Source organism: Leguminivora glycinivorella, chromosome 16 (genome assembly GCF_023078275.1).
Source record: "Leguminivora glycinivorella isolate SPB_JAAS2020 chromosome 16, LegGlyc_1.1, whole genome shotgun sequence".
Taxonomy (NCBI): Eukaryota; Metazoa; Arthropoda; class Insecta; order Lepidoptera; family Tortricidae; genus Leguminivora; species Leguminivora glycinivorella.
In genome coordinates this window covers 19,672,935-19,700,843 of record NC_062986.1, presented here as the reverse complement: position 1 = coordinate 19,700,843, position 27,909 = coordinate 19,672,935, and the positions used below count along the sequence as shown (strand labels likewise).

Genomic DNA, 27,909 nt, shown 5'->3' with positions numbered 1-27,909 from the left:
GTAAGGGCATTTATTAGTGTGATGAGCACAGATATTTGTTCCTGAGTCATGGATGTTTTCTATGTATATAAGTATTTATATATTATATATATCGTTGTCTGAGTACCCACAGCACAAGCCTTCTTGAGCTTACCGTGGGCCTCAGTCAATCTGTGTAAGCATGTCCTATAATAAAAAATAAAAAAATCCTGTAATGAAAATTTGAATTTTAACACAGTTATAACCTTTAATGGCGTTATTCATAAACGCTTTATAAAGCTGCATTAATTAGCTAATAATCGTTTGTCTTTATCTGTCCTATCGACTTTTGTATTTGTGAGAAAGGGCTAAAACACAGTAAGTCTTCTTGGCATCCTTTTGCAATAAATTACATCCTGGTGCCGTATCCGAATGGCATTTCTGCGACGCGAAACGAAAACGAAACGCCGCGAAAGGTAGTCTGGCTCTGTCGCGCCAATACGCAAGAGATATCTACGAGCGTTTCTTTTCATGAGCGTTTGTGCCATTAGCATTCGGCTATTACGTATCCTGAAATCTTAGCAAATTGTCTAAGTCTCCTTAGTATATTTATGGTCGGCGTCGCGTCGCCAGAGTGAGGTTGCTATAGTAACCACATCAGAGTGTATTAAATTGTATCCTAACAGTTGTTTTAAGCTCTAAGTCTCCTTAGTATCTTTATGGGCGGCGTCACCGGAGTCTAACTGCTTGAGTAACCGGAACAGTGCTGCCGCCTCGCGGATTCGACTGAACTCGACGCAGAACGCTTCCACTTCTATAAACAGCTCCTGCGAAAAAAAATCGGTCTCAAAAATATAAATGGTACACCGTGTCATTCAGGATGACGCGCAAATGGATCAAACATAAACTTTAACCCCCTTAAATATGGCGCACTTTCATGAGTCGATAGGGGCCTGCGAGAGATTTCTGGAACGCATGCCACAGGGCCCGCATTCGGGAAATTAAATAGTAATAGTAACTTTCGTTGATTGTTATCTCGCCTGCGGGGAGTCCCCGTATGCTGTATACCGAACGAGTTATCAACTAATGAAATTGCGCCATTATTCATACGTCCACTAAAGTTATCAAGCTGATAAAGTTCGTTTGTCATTTCTATCGCACCACAACGAACTTTATCGGCTTGATAACTTTAGTGAACATTTATGAATAAGGGGGTAAGGCACTGGTCCCACTGTAGTGTGTGTGTATCGTCTATGTGTCTAGCTTATTATACAGGGTGTAACAAAAATAGTGGTGATCCCTTTAAAGGCGTATTCAGTATCGTATTCTCATCAGGAAAAAGTAGAAGAAAATTTACCAAAAAAAAAAAGAATACAGGCCATACAAAAGGATACAGGCCATATCAGTTGTTTTTTCAACTGCCTGCCTGAATTATATAAATAATAATAATAATGGCGTAGGGATGTGACGACCCCATCGCCCATTGGTTTTACCAGTGCAATCAGTCAACGCAGGGCAGCTTGTGGCGAGCTGTTGGGGAACAGCGACCCCACGTACCCGAGTGCTCCTGGGGAGTTCTGTTACCCGTAAGGCGGGTGGGTGGGACAGTACTCTCTACCTCTGGCTTGCCTTGGCTGGCCGTCCAGAGTGGAGTCGTTAGGGCTACATGCCCCAGGGGTGGAAGTGAAAATTTGCATAAGACGCGAGTTGGTACAGTGGGTTCACAGCCACTGGGCAGAAAGCGGTGTACACCTCTCGACACCCTTGAGTTCTCACACCGATGTTGCCCTTGAGCCATCTTGGATGTCGCTTTTTGTGGGGGCCCATCTTGTGGGGACGAGTCACCGTCTGCCGGAAATAAAATTGTATACCGTTTTATTAGGCAGGCGTCCGGTTTTTTATCCATAGCCCAGTATTTAGTCCATCACTTTCATCAAAATAGACCAGTTCATTTTAGATTCCATTAACTCTCAAATAGTCCTTACACCCTGGCGGGTGTTGCCTCTGCGTGTGTCCCATGATACGGGCAAGGGCAACATCCGCTCGGTGTACCCCTTACATTTCATTAAAGTGTCGAAAGGGCCTCTACGCGTTGGCTTCGGCCCCGCGCACGCCTCCCAAAGGTCCGGAACACCATTGTTCCGTGATGGGAAAGACATACAAATAATAATAATAATAATTTTTTTTTCGCGAAAAAAATTTTTACCTTTGTATGGCGGTTCGGCCGATTCTCGCGGCCCGGCCCATACAAAAATGAAATTTTTTTTCGCGAAAAAAAATATTTCTTCTACTTTTTCCTGATCAGAATACGATACTGAATACGACCTTAAACGGATCACCACCATTTTTGTTACACTCTGTATATAGAGGTAACCTAACTGTGCGATAATGTTTAAGCGGACTGTAAATTTTGGGTTTTTTAATTTTGATCGACACAAGGTTATGAACACGAAAAAAACAGTTATGAGATTACTTCGAAAAAACACCTTGAAATTCAGAGGAAGGCAACTAACCTGGGCTTGTAGGATGTAGCTCCTGTGTCAGGCGGCGAGGTCCTCAGAGACCAGATCGTACTCACCAATACTCCAAGGTTACCTGCACGCCTGATATACCACAGCTCCAGTGTCTTCTTCTTCTGATCTCAAGGCACAGAATCTATTTCTAGCAACTTTTGACTAGTTTAAACACAGATAATACGAAAATTAGATATTCGACGAAAGCGGGCTACAAAATGCAGCTTACCGCGCGGAGCTTTTACGAGCAAGAGGGAATGACTTGACGCTAATTTAGAACCAGTGTTCTATTGGTGTTGCCATTACGAAATATATACATATATTTTTTTTTAATTCTGAACATTACCGCCCACCAAAAATACAGTAAGTTATTTTTTTTTAAGTTTATAAGCTATATGGAAAGTAATTATATCTAAATTATTGCTAATTTTTGTCACACACTTGAGTTTTATTCAGACTCTACATGAGTGACGCACCACGGGGACGTTAGTTATCGTTAAGAGGTAAAGGGCACAGTTTTACAACTGGGCGTTTATACTGTCCAGAGGCTGTGCGAATGGTGGCGACGCGACAAATCCCGTCGTTCCCAGGATGCAATTGCACGATACGGCCTAAAGGCCAATTAAGTGGGCTGCATTGCTCATTAACAATGAAAACAAGAGTCCCAACTTTTAAGTCAGGGTGTTTGTTGAACCATTTTTGGCGTTGGTGCAAGGTGTGCAAGTATTCCAAGTGCCATTTGCGCCAAAAATCTTGGTGTATTTTTTGAAGTAGTTTCCACCTTTGAAGTGGACTAATCTTAACATCAGTGAAATTGCTTTCTGGTAATATCGTTAAAGGTTCGAGTGTGAGGAAATGACCAGGAGTTAGTACCGATAGGTCGTTAGGGTCTGAACTGACGGGCGATAAAGGCCGTGAGTTCAGCATAGACTCTAATTGGGTCAGGACAGAATAAAATTCTTCATAAGTCAAACGTTGTAAACCTATTACCCGTGACAGATGAGTTTTAACTGATTTGACCCCAGCTTCGGCCAAGCCCGAGAAATGTGGACTACCCGGCGGGTTGAAAACGAATTCAATTTGCTCCTTCTGGGAAGCATTCGCCATTAAATCTTTAAGTATATTGCTGGCGCCAATAAAATTTCGGCCTTGGTCCGATATAATTCTTGAGCAGCGGCCGCGACGCGAGATGAAGCGGCGCAGGGCTGCCAAGTAGGCTTCTGAAGTGAGCTCAGAAACGAGTTCAAAATGGACTGCCTTGGTGGCAGTGCAAACGAAGACACAAATATATGCTTTGTAGGATTTGCTGCCTCTTGCCCTACCCAACGAAATTGTGAAAGGCCCTGCATAATCCACTGCAGCAGAAGAAAATGGTTTCAACTGGCTAATACGAAATGACGGTAAGTCTCCCATGAGAGGAGGTGGGGCCACTTGTGGGCGCACGCGAAAGCATCTGATGCATGACGAAACGACAGAATGGATCGCCCGCTTAGGCGAGAGAATCCAGAAATCCTGAACAATAAGGTTGTGCAGGGTTTGTAACCCCGGATGGGAAAACCTACGATGATATTCTTCTATCACCAAAGCCGTCAGCCGATGTTCACGCGGCAACAGCATGGGGTGTTTCTTATCGTAGTCGAGCGTGTGATTATGGGTCAACCTGCCGCCCACCCTCAACAAATCCTCTTCATCGATAAACAGATTTAATTTCCGAAGAGGTTTGTGCAGGGAGTTAGTTAAACCCTTTTTGATGAGACGAATTTCGGTCGAAAAGACATGCTCCTGGACATGCCTTACGAGAAATCGTATCACCGAGTTGGTTTCACACGTCGACAGGGTCAGAACCGAGGCTTTCAACGAAGGGTTCATGAAATTATGAAGAAAACGAAAGCAATATGCCAAAATATTTACGATACGACGAAATGACGAATATTTCGAAAGGATTTGCTCGATAAAACTCGAGTTCATTGCGCTAAACAATGTTAAAACTTTTTCTTCCTCGAATGCCGCTCCGTCACTTTGCACGAGGGACTTTGGCCAATCCTTTTCAGGACAAGACAACCACGTAGGCCCCGCCCACCATGACTGGCACTGCAATAAGTCAGCGGGAAGCAACCCCCGAGATCCGTGATCCGCTGGATTATCACCACTCGATACATGGTGCCAGCAATCAGGAGCAATTTGCTCTTGAATCGCCGCGGTCCGATTTGCGACAAACGTTTTCCATCGCGACGGACATGACCGAATCCATGTCAAGGCCACGGTGGAATCAGACCAAGCATAAGTTTTGACGTCAAAATGGAAGTCCTTTAATGCATGACGAACTGACGTTACAAGATCAGCTAAAAGCACAGCAGCCAACAATTCCAAACGCGCAATGGACAACCGTTTAAGTGGGGAAATTTTACTTTTGGCGCAACAAAGACGAATGATAATGTCTTCGTCATCATTAACCATACGAAAAAACACTATTGCGCAATACCCTCGCTCCGAAGCATCACAAAAGCCATGAATCTGAATGTCATGGGACAAAACCATGCGACGAGGTATTGACAATGCGCTCAAACAAGACAGTTGAGATTTTAACTTGAGCCACTGTTCAGCGATGGGTGCTGGAGCATCCGCATCCCAGTGGAGTCCGGAGGCCCACAACAACTGCATAAAATATTTTGCCAGGAAGACCACTGGCGAAAGGAACCCCAAGGGATCAAAGATCCTAGCGATCTCTGAAAGTATCGACCGTTTTGTGCAACGGCACTCAACGTTGGAGGTTTTAAACGAAAATGTGTCAGATTTAGGTTGCCATAACAAACCTAAAATCTTTAAGGAGACGTCGTGAACGTCTTCGAAATTACGAAAATGTTCCGAATATAAATCGGAATCTGACAAATTAGCAAGGAACCCTTGATCGTTGGAAGTCCATTTCCTTAAATGTAACCGAGCAGAAGTTAAGATTTCTATTAACTCATCACGAATAAGTATGGCATTTTCTACCGAATCTGCGCCTGATACGATGTCATCAACGTACGTGTCCCTGTTGAGAACGGCGGCACCCAGGGGAGCAGTATCGCTAAACTCCTGCGCCAGCTTCGAGATACACCACAATGCTTGGTAGGGTGCACAGGAGACGCCGTAAGTTACCGTAAGCAGGCGAAAGTCCTTAACAGGTTCAGAAGGAGACGGACGCCAAAGTATGCGTTGATAATCACAGTCTTGCTTATCCACCAAAAATTGGCGATACATTTGTTTAATGTCCCCAGTGAACACGACAGCATGCCAACGAAACCGAATTAATAAATCGAAAATATTCTTTTGTAATTTTGGCCCTGGCAGCAGAGTGTCATTAAGAGACTTTCCCTGACTATCCTTGGCGCTAGCATTAAAGACCGTCCTCAAAGGGGTAGAAACCGAATCGGGGCGTAAAATTCCATGATGAGGTATATAATAAAAAGGACCTTCAGCCGACGAAGGAGCCTTGACCTCCTCCATGTGACCACACTCCAAATAGTCATTCATAAAATTGACATATGCTGTCCGAAATTCAGAGTTAATATCAAACTTCTTTTCTAAATTTAGAAGTCGCCTAAGTGCGATTTCACGAGAGTTGGAAAACCGGGGGCGATCCTGAAGGTTATTGAAAGTCAATGGGACCACCATTCTTCCTTCAGGATTCCGACAATATTTCGCACCCATAAGGTTTTCACACGACAAATCATCTTTGCTCAAAGTAACAGAGTTTGGGCTAACGACACTTTCTATTTCCCAAAACCTTTTGATACTATTGTCCAAAGACACCGACGAAACGAGAAGACACATCTTGGGATCACTCAAGAGGCCATCGCCACTACGACACGATAAATTGGTTTTAAATAAATCAGTACTAGGACTTACGACATTTTTAATTTCCCGAGTCTGATTATTATTTTCTCTTAAAGAGAGCGACGAAACATGATAACAATCCTTTTTGTTTTCAGGAGTTGTTCGAGAACGAGAACGATAACGATAACGAGAGGACTCAATATCTACGCCACAGTCACCCATGACTAACCAACCAAAGACAGTGTTGATCGCTGCGGGTTGACCTTCCTCACCCTTCACTAGTCCAGGTTGAAGGGCTGACACCAAAAGACCCACATTCATTAGAATGTCAACAGGCCCTGGGTTATAATACTGAGGATCAGCAAGATCAAGATCCTTCAGATGTGTCCATGCCGAAGAATCCAATTCACTATAAGGCATATTCGGACAAATTGTCGACAGAACGAAGGCTTCGAAAGAAAATTTGTTATTTCCCTTAGTGGGAAATATTTCACAAACTGTGGACCCCAGTGGTGCTGTTGATATATACTCGATACCGTTGATAGATCGGTGACACTTAGTTATTGGTAGCCCAAGTCTCTCTGCAAACGGCTTAGTTATAAAATTACAAGCCGAAGCGTTGTCGAAAAGAATCCGTACAGGCACCAGACGACCCATACCATCTTTAATGCGGGCGAGAGCAGTAGCAAAAACTACTGGTGTGTCATGAGTGTGCACGGACAATGCAGTCAACTGTGTAGTGGGTTTGGACTCTTGACCATCCTCAACCACCTTTTCCTTTTCGAAATGAAGCAGGGAATTATGTCGAAAACTACATTTATTGCAGCGAACAGCTGATCTACAATGTCTCATACTATGAGAGGGCTTTAGGCATACAATACACAGCCTCTTCTCTTTCACTTTCGAAAATCTATCAATGGGAGATAAGTTTAAAAAACTGGGACATTTTTCCAACTCATGACCAGTGGAAGCACACACTGGGCAGTTTAGAATAGGCGCTGAGGGCACCATCAGTGAAGTTTTATTTTTAACTATATGAGTAACGGGTTTATTTGATTTAGTATTTACCGCAGGTACTTTTATTTTACTATTGGAGTTTTCCAAGGCTTGACCTCTTTTTTCTATAAATGACTGTAAGTCTTCAAATTTGGGAATATCCACATTAGATTCCAACTGTAACTCGAAGGCCTCGCGTGTACTAACATCCAATTTGGACCACAAAAGATAAAACAGCATAAAATTCTTGTCAGGCAATTGAAATTTAGACAAAATGTCAAGATTTTCACAGAAAAGACGGCTTACTCTGTCAATATCATGCTTATTTTTCATCGACTCGCAATTTAATAATTTTTCATAATATACTATAGCAATTTGTCGCTTTTTATTGTAATACTTTACTAATGTTTGATATGCAACATCATAGTTGTCATCAGACAACGGAAATCCTTTTATCAAATCATAAGCATGACCCTGACAGCTGGTTACTAAATAATGCAGTTTTTCTACCTTAGGTATGTTCCGCCGATGAATCAGGGAGTCAAACAAATCACGAAATGCAACCCACGACTCAAGTTCTCCATCGAAGGCTTTTATCGAAATTTTGGGCAAATGAGCCAGGTTCAACGGGGTCGCGACCTCTACTGGTTTGATATCACTCAGTAACTGAGCGCGCAATCTAGCTTGGACAGCTTTCAATTTAGTCTCAAATTCTCTTGTTAACGCACACTCCGACTGCCTCTGTACAGCGCTTAAACTTGCTAATACTTTGATTTGAGCTTTATGAAACTGATTACTTAAATCAATCAAGTCTTGTTCAACATAACCAAGAAGATTGGAGGCTTCTATGTGTTCTAATCTAAACACAGCATAGTCACGCGCTACCCGCGAATTGTCAGCACATCCCGGTTCATCGTCACTCATTGTTGATGAATATAAAACTAGGCACTACACTACGAAAAGGTTTGAAAACTTCGAAAATACCAAGTTGTTTACGATAATATGACACAAGACAAGTCTAACGTCAATGTCACTGTCACTAATGTCTATGGTAAAGTTGCGTTCCGTTTCACACAATTTCCACAGACCTATACAATTTCACGTATCTGTGGAGTCACACACGAAAGAATTTATAATTTTATAAGCTTACCCTCTATTTTTGGTGGGAACACGAAACGAAATATTTTACACCAAATTAATGAAGAATAGCTTAAAACACGACAAAACTAAAGCTCCACAGGCTCTTTCCAAGCTCCGGGTCGTAGGACCAAATAATAAATGTGCGATAATGTTTAAGCGGACTGTAAATTTTGGGTTTTTTAATTTTGATCGACACAAGGTTATGAACACGAAAAAAACAGTTATGAGATTACTTCGAAAAAACACCTTGAAATTCAGAGGGAAGGCAACTAACCTGGGCTTGTAGGATGTAGAAGCTCCTGTGTCAGGCGGCGAGGTCCTCAGAGACCAGATCGTACTCACCAATACTCCAAGGTTACCTGCACGCCTGATATACCACAGCTCCAGTGTCTTCTTCTTCTGATCTCAAGGCACAGAATCTATTTCTAGCAACTTTTGACTAGTTTAAACACAGATAATACGAAAATTAGATATTCGACGAAAGCGGGCTACAAAATGCAGCTTACCGCGCGGAGCTTTTACGAGCAAGAGGGAATGACTTGACGCTAATTTAGAACCAGTGTTCTATTGGTGTTGCCATTACGAAATATATACATATATTTTTTTTTTAATTCTGAACACTAACCATAAAATTAACATACATACATACATACAATCACGCCTGTATCCCATAAAGGGGTAGGCAGAACACATGAAACTACTAAAGCTTCAGTGCCACTCTTGGCAAATAAGGGGTTGAAAGAAAACGAAACTGTGACATTGCAGTGACAGGTTGCCAGCCGTCGGTTTTTTCAAAATTAAAATTTTGAAAAAAAAACCCGACCGCGACATAGTGGACCGATTACCATAAAACATGGCTAAGAACACTCCCGACTAACTCAGCTTTCAAACAAAAAAAAACTAAATCGAAATCGGTTTCTCCGTTCGGGAGCTACGATGCCACAGACATACAGACACGTCAAACTTATAACAGTCGTTTTTGCGTCGGGGGTTAAAAAGCATATGTAACCTAATTTAGTCAGTAATTAAACACATTTACTCCTGAATGGTTGTTTCTTTATGATCCGGCAGCCGCCTCCCTTATACCACCGCGAGTGGGAACAGTGTCTATCAATATAACAATGCGAAGCAATGCCATGCGTCTTCATGAGTGATATGGTTTTATCTTATTTTCTGTCTGGTGGCGCCTAACTACTATATTACATCATATATATCTATTATATATTTGTTACTAGCTTTTACCCGCGGCTTCGCCCGCGTAATAAAAGTATTCTTATTAAAACGTTTACAAAAAATAAGATTTTCATTTGGATCCGTAGGTTTCTTTGTAGGTACATCTGTCCGCGATTACTTCGATTAAGGTAAAGCGGGACAATTCTGGACTGGGGGGCCATTGTAACTGATCTATTTGCTGTACGGTCAGCCAAGAAAGTGGTTTACCACTTTTCGACTCTATTGATCGAAAAGTGGTACTTAAACCACTTTTTTGGCTGACTGTACCTTACACATATTACTATTGTTTTAAAAGAAATTCTTGCAATGATTGTAGAATTGTTACACAGCGACCACAGCGTAGGTAGTAGGTACGAATATGTTTGTATTTTACCTATATAAATATTTATACTGGGGAAACTTCATACAACCCACATAGCCAGTATCTCGACGCTATGGTCGGTAGGGTAAAAAGTACTTCCTTGCATTATCGCTTACAATGTTTTCCATTTTCCTTATACTTATTGCAAACGTAAACATATAAAAGGCAAGCAAACAACGATCTTCTTACAGTTCATTGAATGCAATAGTTATTACGGATGCAGGATACTCGCCGATGCCTACTTACTAATCCCTTCGCACTGAGCCACCTGCATTTTACACTGCCTAGATATCCATTGCCGACCGATTAGTCCGACCCCAATCCCTATTCTTATTCCCGTCCCTATCTCTATCCTTGTCCCCGTCCCCGTCCCCGTCCCGTCCCTGTCCCCGTCCTTCCCCTATCCCTATCCCTATCCCGTTCCTGTCCCTGTACCTGTCCCTGTCCCTGTCCCTGTCAAATTATCATGCTAGGAGGTGAACTTTGAAAAATCCTTTCTTAGTGCTCCTCTAAGGAACTTCCGTGTCAATTTGAAATCTCTTGAACCAGAAGTAAAGATAAAAACTAAACCTATACTTATGGCTATTTTGGATATTTTAACCCCATTGCACAACAACAGGGGAGAAAATTTCTTTTCCACTTCATTAGATTTTAAAATCGTTGTATTTATCGTGTTCAGCGACCCGATAAACCATAAAAACGATACCCATATTGTGTTTTTGACTTTACCCCCTTTGCACCCCTTTAGGGGTCAAATTTAAAAAAAACCTGAAACATGTATTTAGTCATTTGTCTTTAGGAATCCTCCTATGAAGTTTCGAATAAAATAGTCAAACTAATCTTCTTCCCCATACAAACTTTGAACCCCCATTTCACCCTTTTAAGAGAAGAATTTTGAAAAATCCTTTCTTAGTGCTCCTCTACGCCATATAAGGAACCTATGTGCCAAATTTGAAATCTCGAGGACCAGCGGTTTCGGCTGTGTGTTGATATATTATGTCAGTTAGTCAGTTTCTTCTTTTATAATATATTTTTTGATATTTAAACCCCATTGCACTACAACAGGGGAGAAGGTATTTCACTTCCGCTTCGTTAGATTTTAAAAACGTTGTATTTATCGTGATCAGCGACCCAATAAACCGTAAAAACGATACCCATATTAGTTTTTTGACTTTATCACCCCCTTTTCACCCTTTTAGGGTTTAGATTTTCAAAAAAACCTGAAACACGTCTTTAGTCATATGTTTTTAGGTTCTCTCCTATAAAGTTTCGAATAAAACAGTGAAACTAACATTGTTTCCCCATACAAACTTTGAACCCCCATTTGACCCCCTTAGGAGACAAATTTTGAAAAATCCTTTCTTAGTACTCTTCTACACTATATAAGGAACCTACGTGCCAAATTTGACATCTCTAGGACCAGCTGTTTCGGCTGTGCGTTGATATGTTAGTCAGTCAGTCAATATCTTCTTTTATATATTTTTTTGATATTTAAACCCCATTGCACCGGAACAGGGGAGAAGGTATTTCACTTCCGCCTCGTTAGATTTTAAAAACGTTGTATTTATCGTGATCAGCGACCCGATAAACCATAAAAACGATACCCATATTGATTTTTTTACTTTATCACCCCCTTTTCACCCTTTTAGTGGTTAAATTTTCAAAAAACCTGAAACACGTATTCAGTCATATGTCTTAAGGAATCTTCCTGTGAAGTTTCGAATAAAATAGTCAAACTAATTCTGTTTCCCCATACAAACTTTGAACCCCCATTTGACCCCCTTAGGAGGTGAATTTTGGAAAATCCTTTCTTAGTGCTCCTCTACACCATATAAGGAACCTACGTGCCAAATTTGAAATCTCTAGGACCAGCGGTTTTGGCTGTGCGTTGATATGTCAGTCAGTCAGTCAGTCAGTCAGTCCAGTCAGTCAGTCAGTCAGTCAGTCAGTCAGTCAGTCAGTCAGCTTCTTCTTTTATATATTTAGATGTATTGTTGTGTGATCTGCAATAAGACCTCCTGTTGTTTACCTTTGTTCGTGTTGATTCCTTGTTTTGTATTGTATTTTTTCTACTCCCGTACTGTTATTTGTGAGTTACAAGGTCGTGCATAGAACTTAAAAACCCTACATAAAAGATGTCAGGACAAGTCTATCTAGTCTATACCCTGAAAACATTTAGTAGAAGTAGCACGATATAGCTGTTACAGTTCAGTAAATACATTGCTACCAACTTAACAAACCAATTCGCAGAGTCGAGACTCCTTCGTTTTCTGCTGCGTTCATTGGCGACGCGTCGAATCGCATTCAAATGTACGAGAACTCGATTCAACTCGGCTCGATTCGTCTTAGTGGCCAGGCTTCAAAGAACCATACCATAGACAGTTTTATTTTCATGTTTGCACTCAAACTGCATATTCAAAATGGTAGGCGGTCCACTAGATAACTAATTAAGATGACTGAAAGTAGGTATTTGTTGATTTATAATTTTCTTTCAAAATAAGTGCTTGGTCGTAGAAAAAGTATTGTATGCAACGGTGTTTAACTGAGTCAAAAAATGCTCGTGGCGTCTTTATTAACAATTTTCGGCTTCGCCTCAAATTGTTACCCACGCCACTCACCTTTTTTGACCTCTTTTAACCACCAGTTGCATAATAGTTATTTGTTATACAAGGGGGCAAAGTTGTATTTTAACGCCGAGTGTGGAATTAAAAAACGAGCAAGTGAAAGGATTCTATAGTTGAACCACGAAGCGAGTGGTTCGAGAATAGAATCCTGAACTTGCGAGTTTTTTAACACACGAGAAGTAAAATACATTTGCACCCGAGTGTAACACAAAACTTTTCCCCTCACTATAGCGAGGAAACTACAACGCAAAAAATGCGCTTATCACTGCTTCCAATAGTTCCACAGGTGGTAAATCATCTTTATTACTAGATTCACCTACTTTTATCAATTTTAAAGCAGTTATTTTGACTTTATTCAAGGTCAAATTACTTTACCTACTAGTGGATAAAATGCGTTTTTACCCGCTGGTATTAAACGACAATACTCGTGTTTCCGAGCTAGTGAGGGGAAAAGAGTATTGTATTGTATTGTATATGTCTATGATATCTTATGGTATGTATGTACATAAAAGCACACTCAACTCACCTTAACGTTAATAATCTTATTCCGTATAAGCGACTGCAGGAACACACACACTAGTCGCACCAGCCGGTTTTGCATGTACCGGTCGCGTATAGTCTCACACGTCGATATACAGTTGCTTATGTACAGGTGCACAAATTCTACCGGCAAGTCCACTGATGTTGTTAACCTGTGGAATTATAAGGTTATTATTGACATTATTGTCTGTCTATAATACGATACAAGTGCGAAAAATAGGAAATATCGAAAAGAGTGGCAATAAATTAAGTCACGAATGAAGAATAGTACGTTGTGTATTAAGGGTGGAAAGTGAAGGATTAGGAACGAGAGGCTGTTGTAGCTGTAGCGAAGGGCTTTAATAACGCGAGTTTGTAATCCTTCAGCCGGCCGTGATATACACAATGTTTTTCATCACACTCGCGAAGTAATAACCAAATTTTAACTTGTATTTTTTCCCTGTACAGAATTTTTAGGACAACAGTAGGATAGCGATGAGGTTTGAATTCACGATTTTTTTTAGTCTTGCCCGTTAAAGGGTTATTTTATTAGTTAAATATCATACATAGTATACATACATATAATCACGCCTGTATCCCATAAAGGGGTAGGCAGAGCACATGAACTACTAAGTTTCAGCGCCACTCTTGGCAAAAAGGGGTTGAAAGAAATCCAAATTGTGACATTGCAGTGACAGGTTGCCAGCCTCTCGCCTACGCCACAATTTAACCCATATCCCACAGTCGACTTCTATGACACCCACGGGAAGAAAGGGGGTGGTGAAATTCTTAACCCGTCACCACTATTCTATTTGTGTGTCTTACCTATTGACAACTTCCATGGAGTGCAGAGACATTTCCATGTTGCGAGTGGATCAGTTTAAGCAGGACGGATATAGCCACCATGGGGTTGCTTTCTACTGGGGACGCTATTGCTATGTCTTGTATGGGAACCCTGCATTTTATGATTAAGCACTGAGACTTGGCACAGTTGTTCATTTGGTGGCCCTGAGTAGATAAAGATCGGGAGGCATCGAGAGCCCCCCTTAATTTAGGAGGGAGGAGGGGGGGAAGGCTGGCGCCTCCGCGCTTCCTTTGAAACCATATTTCTCTAAAACTATACAAAATAGGGCATGCGATATATCATTTTCGGATAAATAAAAGATGAAAAATTCATTTTTGGAACAAAAAAAATGTATTTTAGAACAAAAATACAAAATAAAATGGGAAAATCTGAAAACGAGATTTTTTTTTATATATATTATTGCACATTTTATAAAAACCGTAATAGTTATTTTAAAATAAAAAATATTATTAATTAGCTACATTTATCTAGTTTTAGAAAATGTATAATTTGTTATAGAATAATATTATACGACAAGTGATAAAAAATAATTTACATCGCCCGATAGGGTGATTTGAATGCTCATTTCAATAAGTTTAGTCAATGATTTCAGGTATAATCACTATTTTTAACACACGAAAGCCGTAATCATTGTATTTTATGGCTATTTTAGTGATTAATGTACTTAAAATAAAAAAAAATACAAAAATTAAAAAAAAAATTAAATGTGATAATTTTTTTATAACATTATCCTATTTTGTTCTTTTTGTACAATATATATCTAAAAGCAATAAATATAAATTAAAAGTCACATTTATGTAGTTTATAAAAATATATAGTTTATTGTATAAATATATTACGAAACGCGAGATAAAAAATAATGAAAGTGACGTGGCAGGGCGATCTTGATGTACGGTACGGGTCAGCTTGTATGATTCGATGAGGTGCGGTAAAGGTAATCAAAGCTTTCAAAAAGTGTAGTTATTTAGAGTACTTCAAATTAAACAACATACTCCTATATAGTCTGAATTTAACTATTTATATTACATGAAATGATCGATTGATATGATAGGTCAGATATATACATCTGATCCTAATACATCTTGTGAAATAGTAGTTATCTATATGATATGCATAATTTATGAATAATTCTTACTTGACATATTTATTATTCCAGATCTGCGTTACTTTGGTTAACGAGTGCCAAAAATAGTTTTTAACCAAAAAGACCGCCAAATTAACAGCATTTCACCGACAAAAGCTGCCTTACACCATTTTTGTAAGGGGTATAGGTATATCAACCCAATTCATAATTTGCCATTATTTGCTACTTGTGCAACCGTAAAAAAAGACTTTTATATTAAATGTTCGGAGCTGATGTGCTTATGCAGTGGATGTTGTGATATATACATAATTAAATTCAAACTATTCATGTTGTTTTATTTGAATAACTCAAAATAGCTACACTTTTTGAGAGCCTTGAGTACTAGCCCCGATACACATGTTTTCGTCTAGTCAGACCATTTTTTGAGGTTCTCCTTTGTACAAAAGCAATGTCTTAGTTAAAAAATCATTAATGTTTAATGCGATGTTTAATACGAATCTAGTTTATTTTTTATGGCACTATTGCGCAATAACTAACTATCATTGACACTGAAAGAAAGAATATGACAATTTTATTTTATCTCTTATGGATGGGTAAAACCGATTTAAAGGGGCCCAAAGGAAGTAACTAAATTCTGCTAGTAAACTAAAAAATCTTCAAGCCTATATGCATGCAGAACTGCTTTAGGAGAGGAGAACGTGATTAAGACATTTTTTTGCAATATAAGTGACATGCAATTTTATTTTACAATCAAAATAAACTATATTATAGGACTTTTACAATTTTCTGTACTGGGTCGTGATATACATACATGTGTAAACGTTATTAGAATAAGTATATTTCTGTATTACTAGACGAATTCCACTGCATAGCGGGTAGTACCTTTACCTCACCTCATCGAATAATGCAAGCTGACCCGTACATTAAAATTTTCATTTTCATTATTTTTTATCTCGCGTTTCGTAATATAACAAACTATATATTTTTATAAACTGCATAAATGTGGCTTTTTATTGATATTTATTGCTTTTAGATATATATTGTGTAGAAAGAACAAAATAGGATAATGTTAAAAAAAATTATCACATTTTAAATAAAAATAAAAAAAATTGTATTTTTTATTTATTTTAAGTACATTAATCACTAAAATAGCCATAAACTACAAAGATTAAGGCTTTCGTGTGTTAAAAATAGTGATTATACCTGAAATCATTGACAAAACTTATTGAAATGAGCATTCAAATCACCCTATCGGGCGATGTAAATTATTTTTTATCACTTGTCGTATAACATATTTCCATAACAAATTATACATTTTCTGAAACTAGATAAATGTAGCTATTAAAAAATATTTTTTATTTTAAAATACCTATTACGGTTTTTATAAAAAGTGCAATAATATGTATATAAAAAAAATCTCGTTTTAAGATTTTCCCATTTTTTTTTGTATTTTTGTTCTAAAATACATTTTTTTTGTTCCAAAAATGAATTCCTTGTCCTTCATTTATCCGGAAAAGATATATCGCATGCCCTATTTTGTATAGTTTTAGAGAAATATGGTTTCAAAGGAAGCGCGGCGGCGCCAGCCTTCCCCCCCTCCTCCCTCCTAAATTAAGGGGGGCTCTCAATGCCTCCCGATCTTTATCTACTCAGGGCCACCCAAGGAACAACCTGTGCCAAGTCTCAGTGCTTAATCATAAAATGCAGGGTGTTGTGCAATAGCGTCCCCAGTATTCTACTAGCTCTGGTATCTGAGCATCTCTTTCTTTGCCATTTTTTTATTTATTTTAGGTCATTCTACTTTGAATCACGAGCATTTTCTATCTCAATAGGAGACAATCGATCAATCAAAATATTCTTTATTCAAATAGTCTTACAATAAGCCATAGATTTAGAATTATTAAACTAGATTGTTTAGTTAGGACAAAAAGTGTGTCCACATGAGAGGTAATTGTTTGGGCTGGTGTCCCCCTCGCACTTGCTGACAATGTCAACATTATTCAGTGACGTCATCACTGTCATAAATTGGGGATACCAGTCAATTTTCAAAGTTACTACTAAATCTACAACACCCAATTGAAAGTATTTTTTAATTATACAAATCTTTGATTTACTGGCATCAAAATAATCACATTATAATTATTTTCAATTTTTTTGAAATATATCGAAACCCAAGTTTGAATATAACATTAAAATAAAATAAGAATTTATAAAGTCAGGTAATATACAGATAAAAATACTACTAATATGGGAACCTCATTAACACTGGCAACACGTGCGAGAGGGACACCAGCCCAAACAATGCCCTCTCATGTGGACCGTTTTCGCTAGTCTGATACGATCGACTTTCTGTTTCAGTAATAAGGTTTAATTTCGTATGGCAAAAAATGTGATTGAGCTGTCCCCTGTAAAGGTCTTTGCAATAAGCACTTTTAAATCGTCAACAATGTACAATTTTCATCGTATTCTAAATATCAGAGCAATTTATTGGTGCAATAGACAAAAAGTGTCCCAGAATTTCCATACATTTTTGTTACTTTCTCTTTTGTTACCCCATACAAAATGTATGGAATGGTAACAAAATAAGAAAAAAGCGTATGCGACAGTTTTTTTACCTGTTAGGATTGAAAAAGCTAGTGATTTTTAGTAGAAATAACATAAAATTGATTAAAAATATCACATTTAAAAAAAAGTGGCAATTAAACCCGCTCAACTGGGATAACAAGAGCTGGCAGCTGTGTATCGCTGCATCTCACCTATTGACAACTTCCATGGAGTGCAGAGACATTTCCATGTTCACCAGAACGCTGAAGTACTCCGTGATCTGCTGCGAGTGGATCAGTTTGAGCAGGACGGATATAGCCACCATGGGGTTGTTTTCCACTAGCTCTGGTAACTGAGCATCTCTTTCTTTGCCATTTTTTATGAATTTTAGGTCATTCTACTTTGAATCACGAGCATTTTCTGTCTCAATAGGAGACAATCAGTCAATCAAAATATTCTTTATTCAAATAGGCTTACAATAAACACTTTTAAATTGTCAACAGTGTACAATATTCATCTTATTCTAAATATCAGAGCAATTTATTGGTGCAATAAACAATATTGGTGCAATAGACAAAAAGTGTCCCAGAATTTCCATACATTTTTGTTACTTTCTCTTTTGTTACCCCATACAAAATGTATGGAATGGTAACAAAATAAGAAAAAAGCGTATGCGACAGTTTTTTTACCTGTTAGGATTGAAAAAGCTAGTGATTTTTAGTAGAAATAACATAAAATTGATTAAAAATATCACATTTAAAAAAAAGTGGCAATTAAACCCGCTCAACTGGGATAACAAGAGCTGGCAGCTGTGTATCGCTGTATCTTACCTATTGACAACTTCCATGGAGTGCAGAGACATTTCCATGTTGACCAGAACGCTGAAGTACTCCGTGATTTGCTGCGAGTGGATCAGTTTGAGCAGGACGGATATAGCCACCATGGGGTTGTTTTCCACTAGCTCTGGTAACTGGGGATGAAAATATTATTATGAATTAGTTGGGACGATGGAGCATCAAATCGAGGTTTGAAAAACCGGCCTAAAGCGTGTCGGGCCACGCTCAGTGTAGGGTTCCGTAGTTTCCCGTATTTTTCTTAAAAACTACTCAACCTATCAAGTTCAAAACAATTTTCCTAGAAAGTCCTTATAAAGTACTACTTTTGTAATTTTTTTTTTCATATTTTTTAAACAAAAGTTAGAGGGGGGGGCAGACACTTTTTACTTCAGGAGAGATTATTTCCGAAAATATTACTTTTATCAAAAAACGATTACAGTAAACCCCTATTCATTTTTAAATACCTATCCAACAATATATCACAACGTTGGGATTGGAATGAAAAAAAAAAACAGTCCCCACTTTACGTGTAGGTACCCTAACAAAGCATTTTTTCCACTTTTTATTTTACCACTTTGTCGGCGTGATTGATATACATATTGGTACCAAATTTCAGCTTTCTAGTGCTAACGGTCACTGAGATTATCCGAGGACGGACGGACAGACAGACATGGCGAAACTATAAAGGTTCCTAGTTGACTACGGAACCCTAAAAATCATTGTGTATGGAAATAAAGTTTTAAGTTTGTTAATCATATGTGATCTGTCTGCCTTATTACTACGTTTTAACAGTACATTTATTTATCGATGACTAATTGTAAAACCTACTAGCAAAACCAATGTATAAAGTTTTGACGATTTATAGTTACGTTAAATCAATAGATAGGACCAGGTTCGTTGTTGTTTCAGATACCAATACTAAACTGCTTAGGAATAGAAGCCCCGCGGTGAGGGGCTTGGTCAACTCAGAACGAATTTTCCGGTTTCTCAATATGTCTATATTTGTATCAGTTCGTTTTTTTCTCTTTCTTCATCATGTATATTTTTTCTTTTTTTTAGAGACTATACATCTGTAAAATCTCTTATTAATCATAGTAGCTTTGTACTTTGTATAATTTATTGAAATTAATTTCCATAGAGTAGGTAGGTACCTACTCTGCTAATTTTATTTTTTATTTTTAAATTGTATCTTGTTTTCTTAATGCATGTTAATTATAAGATGTAATGTTTTGAAAAGAAGTTGCCCGCCTAGTTTCTTGCCGGTCCCATAGTGGATACCCCCCTCCAACTGAGGAAGGACTGAAATCTTCTCGAGGTTGAGGCGTAGGGTTAGAGCCGGCGTAGCTTTATTTGACGTTCATATGCCTACTTGGAAAATAAATATTTAATTTCATGTCTAGAAATTCAGTGATTTTGGTGGATGTCTGACCTGGTAAGGCGTGACGCCTATCTCGTAGACGACGTTAGGCTCCCGGTCCAGCAGAGCCAGCAGGCGCTGCTGCTGGGACACACTGAGCGCGCCGCGCAGCGCCATCTGTGTTAACTGTTTGGCTTCAGACACGGGGCTCTCTTTGCCATCCTCTTTCTTGTCTTCTGGCTTTTCTTTCTTTTCTTCTTGCTGTAGGTGTAAATATTTGTGTTAATAAAAAAAAATACATGAAATTTTCTCATTTCAGAACGATGGTGAGGTGAGCTGACGACGGGAAGACCTACGGAACTAATTTGTTTTGTCTATTGTCCTTTGAATCGTCGGTACCCCGAACCCTCCTTAGAAATAAGTACACACACAGCAAAAAGGTGTGTACAAGTTTATAATTTTTTGAAAATAAATTATTGTTTGTTTAATGTGTCGGCAACGCGCATGTGACACTCCTTGAGTTGCAGGCGTCCATAGGTTACGGACCGCTTTCCAGGTGGACCGTATGCTTATTTGCTACCGACGTGGTATAAAAAAAAAACTCAGTTTAGCATTCAACATTTGACACAATATCGCAACATTTGTGAGTGTGTTTAGTAAAACGTCTTTATATGAATAAACCGACAAAGCGGCTTTATAGCAATCGACATGACGTTTTCCCGCGCACACTCACATTTGACGAAGAATATCTAAAGGAATAAGGGTGCGAGGCTGACCTTAGGTTTGGGCTGGTCCTTAGCTTTAGCAGGTCGTAGGCCTATCAGTCCATCTTGGGCTGTGTCGAACATAGGTATATGTGCACCGCGGTTTACTAAATTCTTCCATACCACCTGTAAATAATTATATGGATTTTTCTGTAAAAATATGAATTTGTTAATCCACAAAGACATCTTTAGTAGAAAGATCAAAGAGGAAGCGTACCCCTAAAATGTATGGGCCTTTTAGGCTTAAACTAGATGGCGCTGTTTCGCAGCCGGGCAATTCCACGTAACTGTAATGTAAGTGACCACTTCATTGCATGTTTTTTTATTTATGATGCAAATTGAAGTCTTAATTTATCTCTAGATAAGCCTACTTTTAATCCTTAGATATATTGATACTTAAATTAGCACCATGAATAAAAAAACATGCAAATAATTGGTCACTTATATTACTCTGTTACATGGAATTACCCAGCCTAGAAGTGGCCAAAATCATATTTTCCCGAAATATTTTTGCGTGTTTTTTTTTATAAGAATAAATTACATGCTTCTTTATTTTAATATTATGATATCACGTCAATACAAAGTTTGAAAAAAAAAAATGTAGGCATCATCAGTGTTGTTATGATAGTATTTAATAGGTGGCGCTAAAAAAATGAGGTACGATTCTTAGTATGGAGACTGTAAATCCATACTAATATTATAAATGGGAAAGTGTGTGTCTGTTTGTTTGTCCGTCTTTCACGGCAAAACGGAGCGACGAATTAATTGACGTGATTTTTTAAGTGGAGACAGGGGCGGCCCATTCCGCGATTCTATCGCCGCGCTAAAAGTACATGTTGGCGGCCGCGAGTTCGCGGCCTAATCAAGGGTGGCGCACGTTCTCACGGAACGCACGTTCGCACTTTCTATTGTTACTTTACGTCGCGAGTTTTTTTAAGGTTCATCTGCGATGTCCGGTGGAATGGCTAATAATGCTTAATTAGTTTAAAAGACATCATGAATAAAATAGGACAAATCTTACACAGATCTACTATTGATTAAGTCCCACGGAAAAGTTCAATAAGGCGTTGACGTTGAGACTTAAAGAAAATATATAAATACTGTATAATTATATACCCAGAGAGTACTCAAGATTTGAATATAATAGTATAACATTTTATCTGAGTATTAATTCGATTTAATCCATAGGCAACCCTATCGTCCGACGCTGCGCACATGCGGCTCGTTTCTTTGTAAGCATTTAAAAAGGCGGCATTTCGTGAACATCAAAGCAGTGGGCCTTCTGTACTTGTACTATTATATATTCTGTGGTGGAGATAGTTGAAGGGATGGAGAGTGACATAGGCTACTTTTTGTCTCTTTCTAACGCGAGCGAAGCCGCGGGCAAAAGCTAGTCCTATATAAATTATCCTTGGTGAAAGTTATAGTTCCATCATCATCATATCAGCCCTTTATCGCTCACTGCTGAGCATAGGCCTCTCGCCACTTCTCCCGGTCCTGGGCTAATCTCATCCAGTTGTGACCCGCAGTTCTTCGGATGTCGTCGACCCGTCGACCCAACGAGCCAACGGATGCCAGGCACTTCTTACATTTGTTAGCGGCCACCATTCCGTTAACATTTTGGTCCACCTGCCATCACTCTGCCTAGCAACATGTCCCGCCCAACTCCATTTTTAACCCCCGACGCAAAAACGAAGGGGTGTTATAAGTTTGACGTGTCTGTCTGTCTGTCTGTTTGTCTGTCTGTCTGTCTGTTTGTCTGTCTGTCTGTGTGTGTGTCTGTCTGTGACATCGTAGCTCCCAAACGGATGAACCGATTTTGATTTAGTTTTTTTTGTCTGAAAGCCGAGTTAGTCGGGAGTGTTCTTAGCCATGTTTCATGAAAATCGGTCCACTATGTCGCGGTCGGGGGTTTTTTCAAAATTTTAATTTTGTGGTTAGGTTATTATAGTTTAGTAAGAACGAAATCTACGTCTTGCACATTATAGTTCCATACCTCGTCTGAAAAAGGTATTTCATCCAGTAGAAACGCTGGTGGCGGGATCGGTCCCCTGGCCTGCAGGGTTCCGTGTAAAGGGAGATAGTCCGTAGACATCAGGGCTTCGATCAGCTCTTTCATCGCTATCCTGTTTGGGGGGCTTCTGTAATAAAACGAAAATGTACATGAAATAACCTAACCTAAGGGAGCGTTCAAGTATTACGTAACGCAATTTGGGGGGGAGGAGGGGGGTCTCGTAAAACGTTACGATGCGTTACAGGGGCGGGAGGGGGTCTTTCTTACAACACGTTACGTAACATTGTTTTTTTTTTATTAGGAAATCAAAACTCCAAAATTGGCAACCCTTTCCATTTACGTTTTACGAGGAATCCCTCGATTGTATTTTAGTCCGGTCGTCATTTTTAATGTGTTCTCGCAAGTTGGAAAACCTTTTCGTTTCAGTATTATTACTGCTAATGCAATTAAAACTATACCAAGGATAAATAACTTTTTGCGACTTTTGGGTAAAAATGGTCACTAGAATGTTACGTAACGTTTAGAGGGGGGGGGGGGGTTACAGTAAAACGTTACGGTGCGTTACAAGGAGGGGAGGGGGGGTCAAAAATCTTCAAAAATTGCGTTACGTTACTTGAACGCTCCCTAATCACAAATTTTGATAAAACCCCCGACTAGTAGGGGGTCGGGCATAGCGAATGATATTCTCCGCTTTGTGTGGTAGGGCGTAACAGACAGACACGTCAAACTTATAACACCCCGTCGTTTTTGCGTCGGAGGTTAAAAGTGTTGCACGTTTGCCTCGCCCAAGCAAAGCTCAGGTCAGCTGTTCAAAACAGTTCTGCACATTTTTATTTCCGTGGCACGTAATTCGTGGTTTTCGCATTTTATTTTGAATAAGGATTAAAAAGAAAAGTAAATCATTCAGGATTCACGCTAATAATAATATAATCGCTCCGCCACAAGCAACTAGTCTAAATTATCAAATTTTACCCCTAATGCTAATTGAGGACCTACAGGAACTTTCAACAAAAGAGCTCCAATGAAAACCTTCATCGTTTGTAGGTACTTAAGAATTCTACATTGACACATCGCTAGCGCGTTGTAGAAATCATCTTAAACCTCGCGAAGCGACATCTACCGACCAATGGGTAAACTCACCCGTCAGACAAAGGAATGAGGGCGGGCGCGGTTGCTCTGGCCGTGGAACTCATATCCGCTAATCGCTCCGCCACAAGGGACTGAAGCGGCGACAGGTCGATTTCCAAGTCTTTGGCGTTCACTTCAGTCATTATTACTTGCTTTGCGGTCTTCTTCATAACCTGAAATTAATAGTTATTTGTTATACAAGGGGGCAAAGTTGTATTTTAACGCCGAGTGTGGAATTGAAAAACGAGCAAGTGAAAGAATTCTATAGTTGAACCACGAGCGGCGCGAGTGGTTCGAGAATATAATCCTGAACTTGCGAGTTTTTTAACACACGAGAAGTAAAATACATTTGCACCCGAGTGTAACACAAAACTTTTCGCCTCACTATAGCGAGGAAACTACAACGCAAAAATGCGTTTATCACTGCTTCCAGTAGTTCCACAGGTGGTAAATCGTCTTTATTACTAGATTCACCTACTTTTATCAATTTTAAAGCAGTTATTTTGACTTTATTCAAGGTCAAATTACTTTACCCACTAGTGGATAAAATGCGTTTTTACCCGCTGGTATTAAAGGACAAAACACGTGTTTCCGAGCTAGTGAGGGGAAAAAATTAAAATTTTGAGAAAACCTCCGACCGCGACATAGTAGACTTATTTTCATGAAACATGGCTAAGAACACTCCCGACTAACTCAGCTTTCAGACAAAAAAACTGTTGTTGTCGTTTACTTCATTCCTTCATTCGAAGGAGCTACGATGACACAGACAGACAGACAAACAAACAGACAGGCAGACAGACAGACACGTCAAACTTATAACACCCCGTCGTTTTTGCGTCGGGGGTTAAAAAGGTGATAAAGGATTCGCTTACATCTCTCACATTGCCGCTAGTGAACCCATGCAGTTGTCCCACAAACAGCCTCTCCTGCGGCGTGAGCGGCGTCAGCCCAGGCTTGGACTCCAGCAAGTGCAGGAACAGCGGGCTGAACGGACTGTCCACCTTGTATATATCGTGGAGGAGCGCGAGGGCAACCACTCGCTGGCCGGGGAGGGACAGGTCTCCGCCGGTGATGAGGGATGATAGGAGGAGGCATACTGAAAATAAATTTTGTTTAAAAAAGTCAAAAGTCTTCACCTCGACAATGGCAAATTTAGTGAGCTTGCTTGCTTAGCGAGGAGTAGAAGCCATAACGGAGAAAAAAAAATTTTTGATATGTTAGTATAATTTTATTAGCTATATAATTTTTTTTTGGGTAGGCGAGAGGCTAGCAACCTGTCACTGCAATGTCACAATTTTGATTTGTTTCTACCCCTTTTTGCCAAGAGTGGCACTGAAGCTTGAGTTGTTCATGTGCCCTGCCTACCCCTTTATGGGATACAGGCGTGATTATATTATGTATGTATGTATAATTTTAACTGAGCCATTTTTTTTAAAGATGTCCACCCCACTTATTTTTTGGATTTGGAAATTTTTATGTGGTTTTCACTTGAGGAGTGCCTTTTCAAAAGGACTTATTTCTATAAGTCAACAAAGGTTATTTCTCTAGGAAGACATCGATAAAAATAACCTCTGTTGACTTATAGAAATAAGTCCTTTTGAAAAGACACTCCTCACTTAGAATCGCGAGCTCTTCCAATCCTAATTAGGAAAAAAAGGTGTTCCCTTCCGTTACCATTTTTTCATACATTTTGTATGGCGATAACGGAATAGAAGGTTTGAAAAATGTATGGGAATCTTGGGACATTTTTTTTCTCCTATCAGGATCGAAAGAACTCGCGATTCTGAGTATGAATCGTGTAAAACACAACAAGTGGGATGGACAACTTTGAAAAAAATGGCCCAACTATTACTTAGGTACCGAGCCCCATATATTTACATTGTTTACAGACTTCTAAATTATCTACCTCCTGTGTTCATGAGTTTCCGTGTACCATGATATTGCATTGTCACCCAAATTACATACAAATGTTAGAGAAACCAGGAAGTGAGTCAAATCTGACTTGTAGACTTATAGGCTTACACTTTCTTAAATAATTAAATACAAATCACCAAAAAATCACTGATAATTACAGGGTGCCCGGTAATTAATGGACAACCTTTTAACTACCAAGAGGGCACCTTATACTGGTCCAGAAAATCGACTTAAGGTTTAGTAAAAGTCGCCTGGTTTTCGAGATTTTCACACTTTTTAAAATTTTAATGGATATTAATGGACAACCTTTTAACCGCCAAGAGGGCACCTTATACTGGTTCAGAAAATCGACTTTAAGGTTTAGTAAAAGTCGCCCGGTTTTCGAGATTTCACATTTTTTTTTAATTTTAATACTACCTAAAATTTTAAAAAGTGTGAAAATCCCGAAAACCAGGCGTCTTTTACTAAACCTTAATGCCGATTTCCTGGACCAGTATAAGGTGCCCTCTTGGTGGTTAAAAGGTTGTCCATTAATTACCGGGCACCCGGTATATTAAAGAAGAGAGGTGTGGGACAGATAGTAAAACATACATACATACAATTTATTTTTATTTACAAAAACAAAACATGCTAACAGCATAACAGTCGAAACTAAATCACTGCTAACTACATGGAATAAAACATACAACACAGCAACAGTAAATAACAACAAAAGATATCTAAACACAATTTTACATTTTAACTGTAGTAGGCCTTGCATCCATCCTCTCACAGAACTTCAGACACTCATCACGCATAACAACCTGTCTGCTTGCAAATAAGTCGCACTGAGGGGCTGATGCGAGGAGCGCATTCAGGAGGACCAAGGAACGCACCAGAGGGGAATTCCTGCGCGATACAGTGCGTGAAGCCGGGACTGCCAGTAGGCAACGGTCTCGAGGTCTAAAATCAATTCTGGTCTTTGAGGGGACGTACAGACGGAAAATTTGCTCCACCAGTTAGGGGCAGTCCGACTCCCCATGCAGAACACTACAGGCAGTAGTGAGAAGTGCATGATTACGTCTTAGGATATAAAAACGGGTAGTACCCATAATTTTTTTTATAAGGGAACGTAAGAACACTTTTTGCACTCTTTGCACAATCACGCCTGTATCCCATGAAGGGGTAGGCAGAGCACATGAAACTACTCAAGTTTCAGTGCCACTCTTGGCAAATAAGGGGCTGAAAGAAAACGAAACTGTGACATTGCAGTGACAGGTTGCCAGCCACTCACCTACGCCACAATGTAACCCATATCCCACAGTTGCCTTCTACGACACCCAACTTAATGATTCTTAACCCGTCACCACAAAATTACTAAATTTTGTTGGATAAGAAGGTTAATACTTACTAGCTTCATCTGTATGAAAGTAATGACCCTTTGCCAGGCAGAAGCTGTATTTTCCAAATATCAAATATTTATTTGGCTTTAAAATGTGGTACAGGAGATGTATGTGGATGTGTTGTGGTGGATGTTGCGCATTTCAAGCTAGTGTTCTATTTTTCAATACATAAGGCACTGGTCCCACCGCGAGCTAGTAAGCTATGAGCTCGGCTATAAAAACGAACAAAAGATAATCACTCCCGTGCAAATAAAAGAGACACGGCGATTTTGATAGCTCACCGCTGGGCGAGTAACTATAAACATCGCCGTGTCTCTTTTATTCGCACGGGAGTGCTTATCTTTTGTTCGTTTTTATAGCCAATAGCTCATAGCTTGCTAGCTCGCGGTGGGACCAGTGCCTAAGATGGATATTCGTTTGTTATTTTTGACACAGGCTGACAGTCAGCCTTATAAACAGAGGGTACTAGATATTGTGTATTACTTACAGTTAAAATGCTCGGTTTTTGGAAACCGTTTCTGTACTTGAGCACATATTGAATCCAAGCTTTGTTGATCCACTGTTTGTTCCGAAAATAAACTGAAAAGGAAAGGTAAATCGTCAGAAAAATGATTTTCGTTTTACTTTTACCAGGTTAGGAATGTTTGTACTTACTCTAAAATGTATTTGCTATTTTCATTTATTAACTGCTGCGTCATTATTGCAGTCTTAATATATTACTAAACCTAACGAACTACAACTATTTATTATCTAGAAATAGTTACAATCTTATAAAGCTGTGACAATAAACATTTCTATCGTGTTACAGAATATTTCTTAAAGAAAGTTTCGCTACGCACTAAAAAAAATACAACAATT

At 39.2% G+C, this 27,909-nt stretch overlaps 1 protein-coding gene across 3 annotated transcripts; it reads right to left on the bottom strand.

Moving 5' to 3' along the window:
- Positions 1 to 90: 90 nt before the first annotated feature.
- LOC125234597 (CCR4-NOT transcription complex subunit 11) lies at positions 91 to 27,909 on the bottom strand. Of its 3 annotated transcripts, none has more exons than XM_048140910.1 (10): positions 27,706 to 27,909; positions 27,539 to 27,630; positions 24,628 to 24,851; positions 23,768 to 23,928; positions 22,610 to 22,751; positions 20,626 to 20,739; positions 19,922 to 20,110; positions 18,487 to 18,626; positions 13,171 to 13,336; positions 91 to 785 (listed from the first exon to the last, which is right to left on the bottom strand). In XM_048140910.1, the coding sequence occupies exons 1-10, from the start codon at positions 27,747 to 27,749 to the stop codon at positions 657 to 659; spliced, it is 1,401 nt and encodes a 466-aa protein (XP_047996867.1). In that variant the 5' UTR covers positions 27,750 to 27,909; the 3' UTR covers positions 91 to 656. The 3 variants fall into 3 exon arrangements, with proteins under 3 accessions (XP_047996867.1, XP_047996866.1, XP_047996865.1); XM_048140909.1 differs by lacking the exon at positions 18,487 to 18,626 and adding an exon at positions 17,869 to 18,008 and having other exon boundaries at positions 22,610 to 22,754; positions 27,706 to 27,907; XM_048140908.1 differs by having other exon boundaries at positions 22,610 to 22,754; positions 27,706 to 27,898.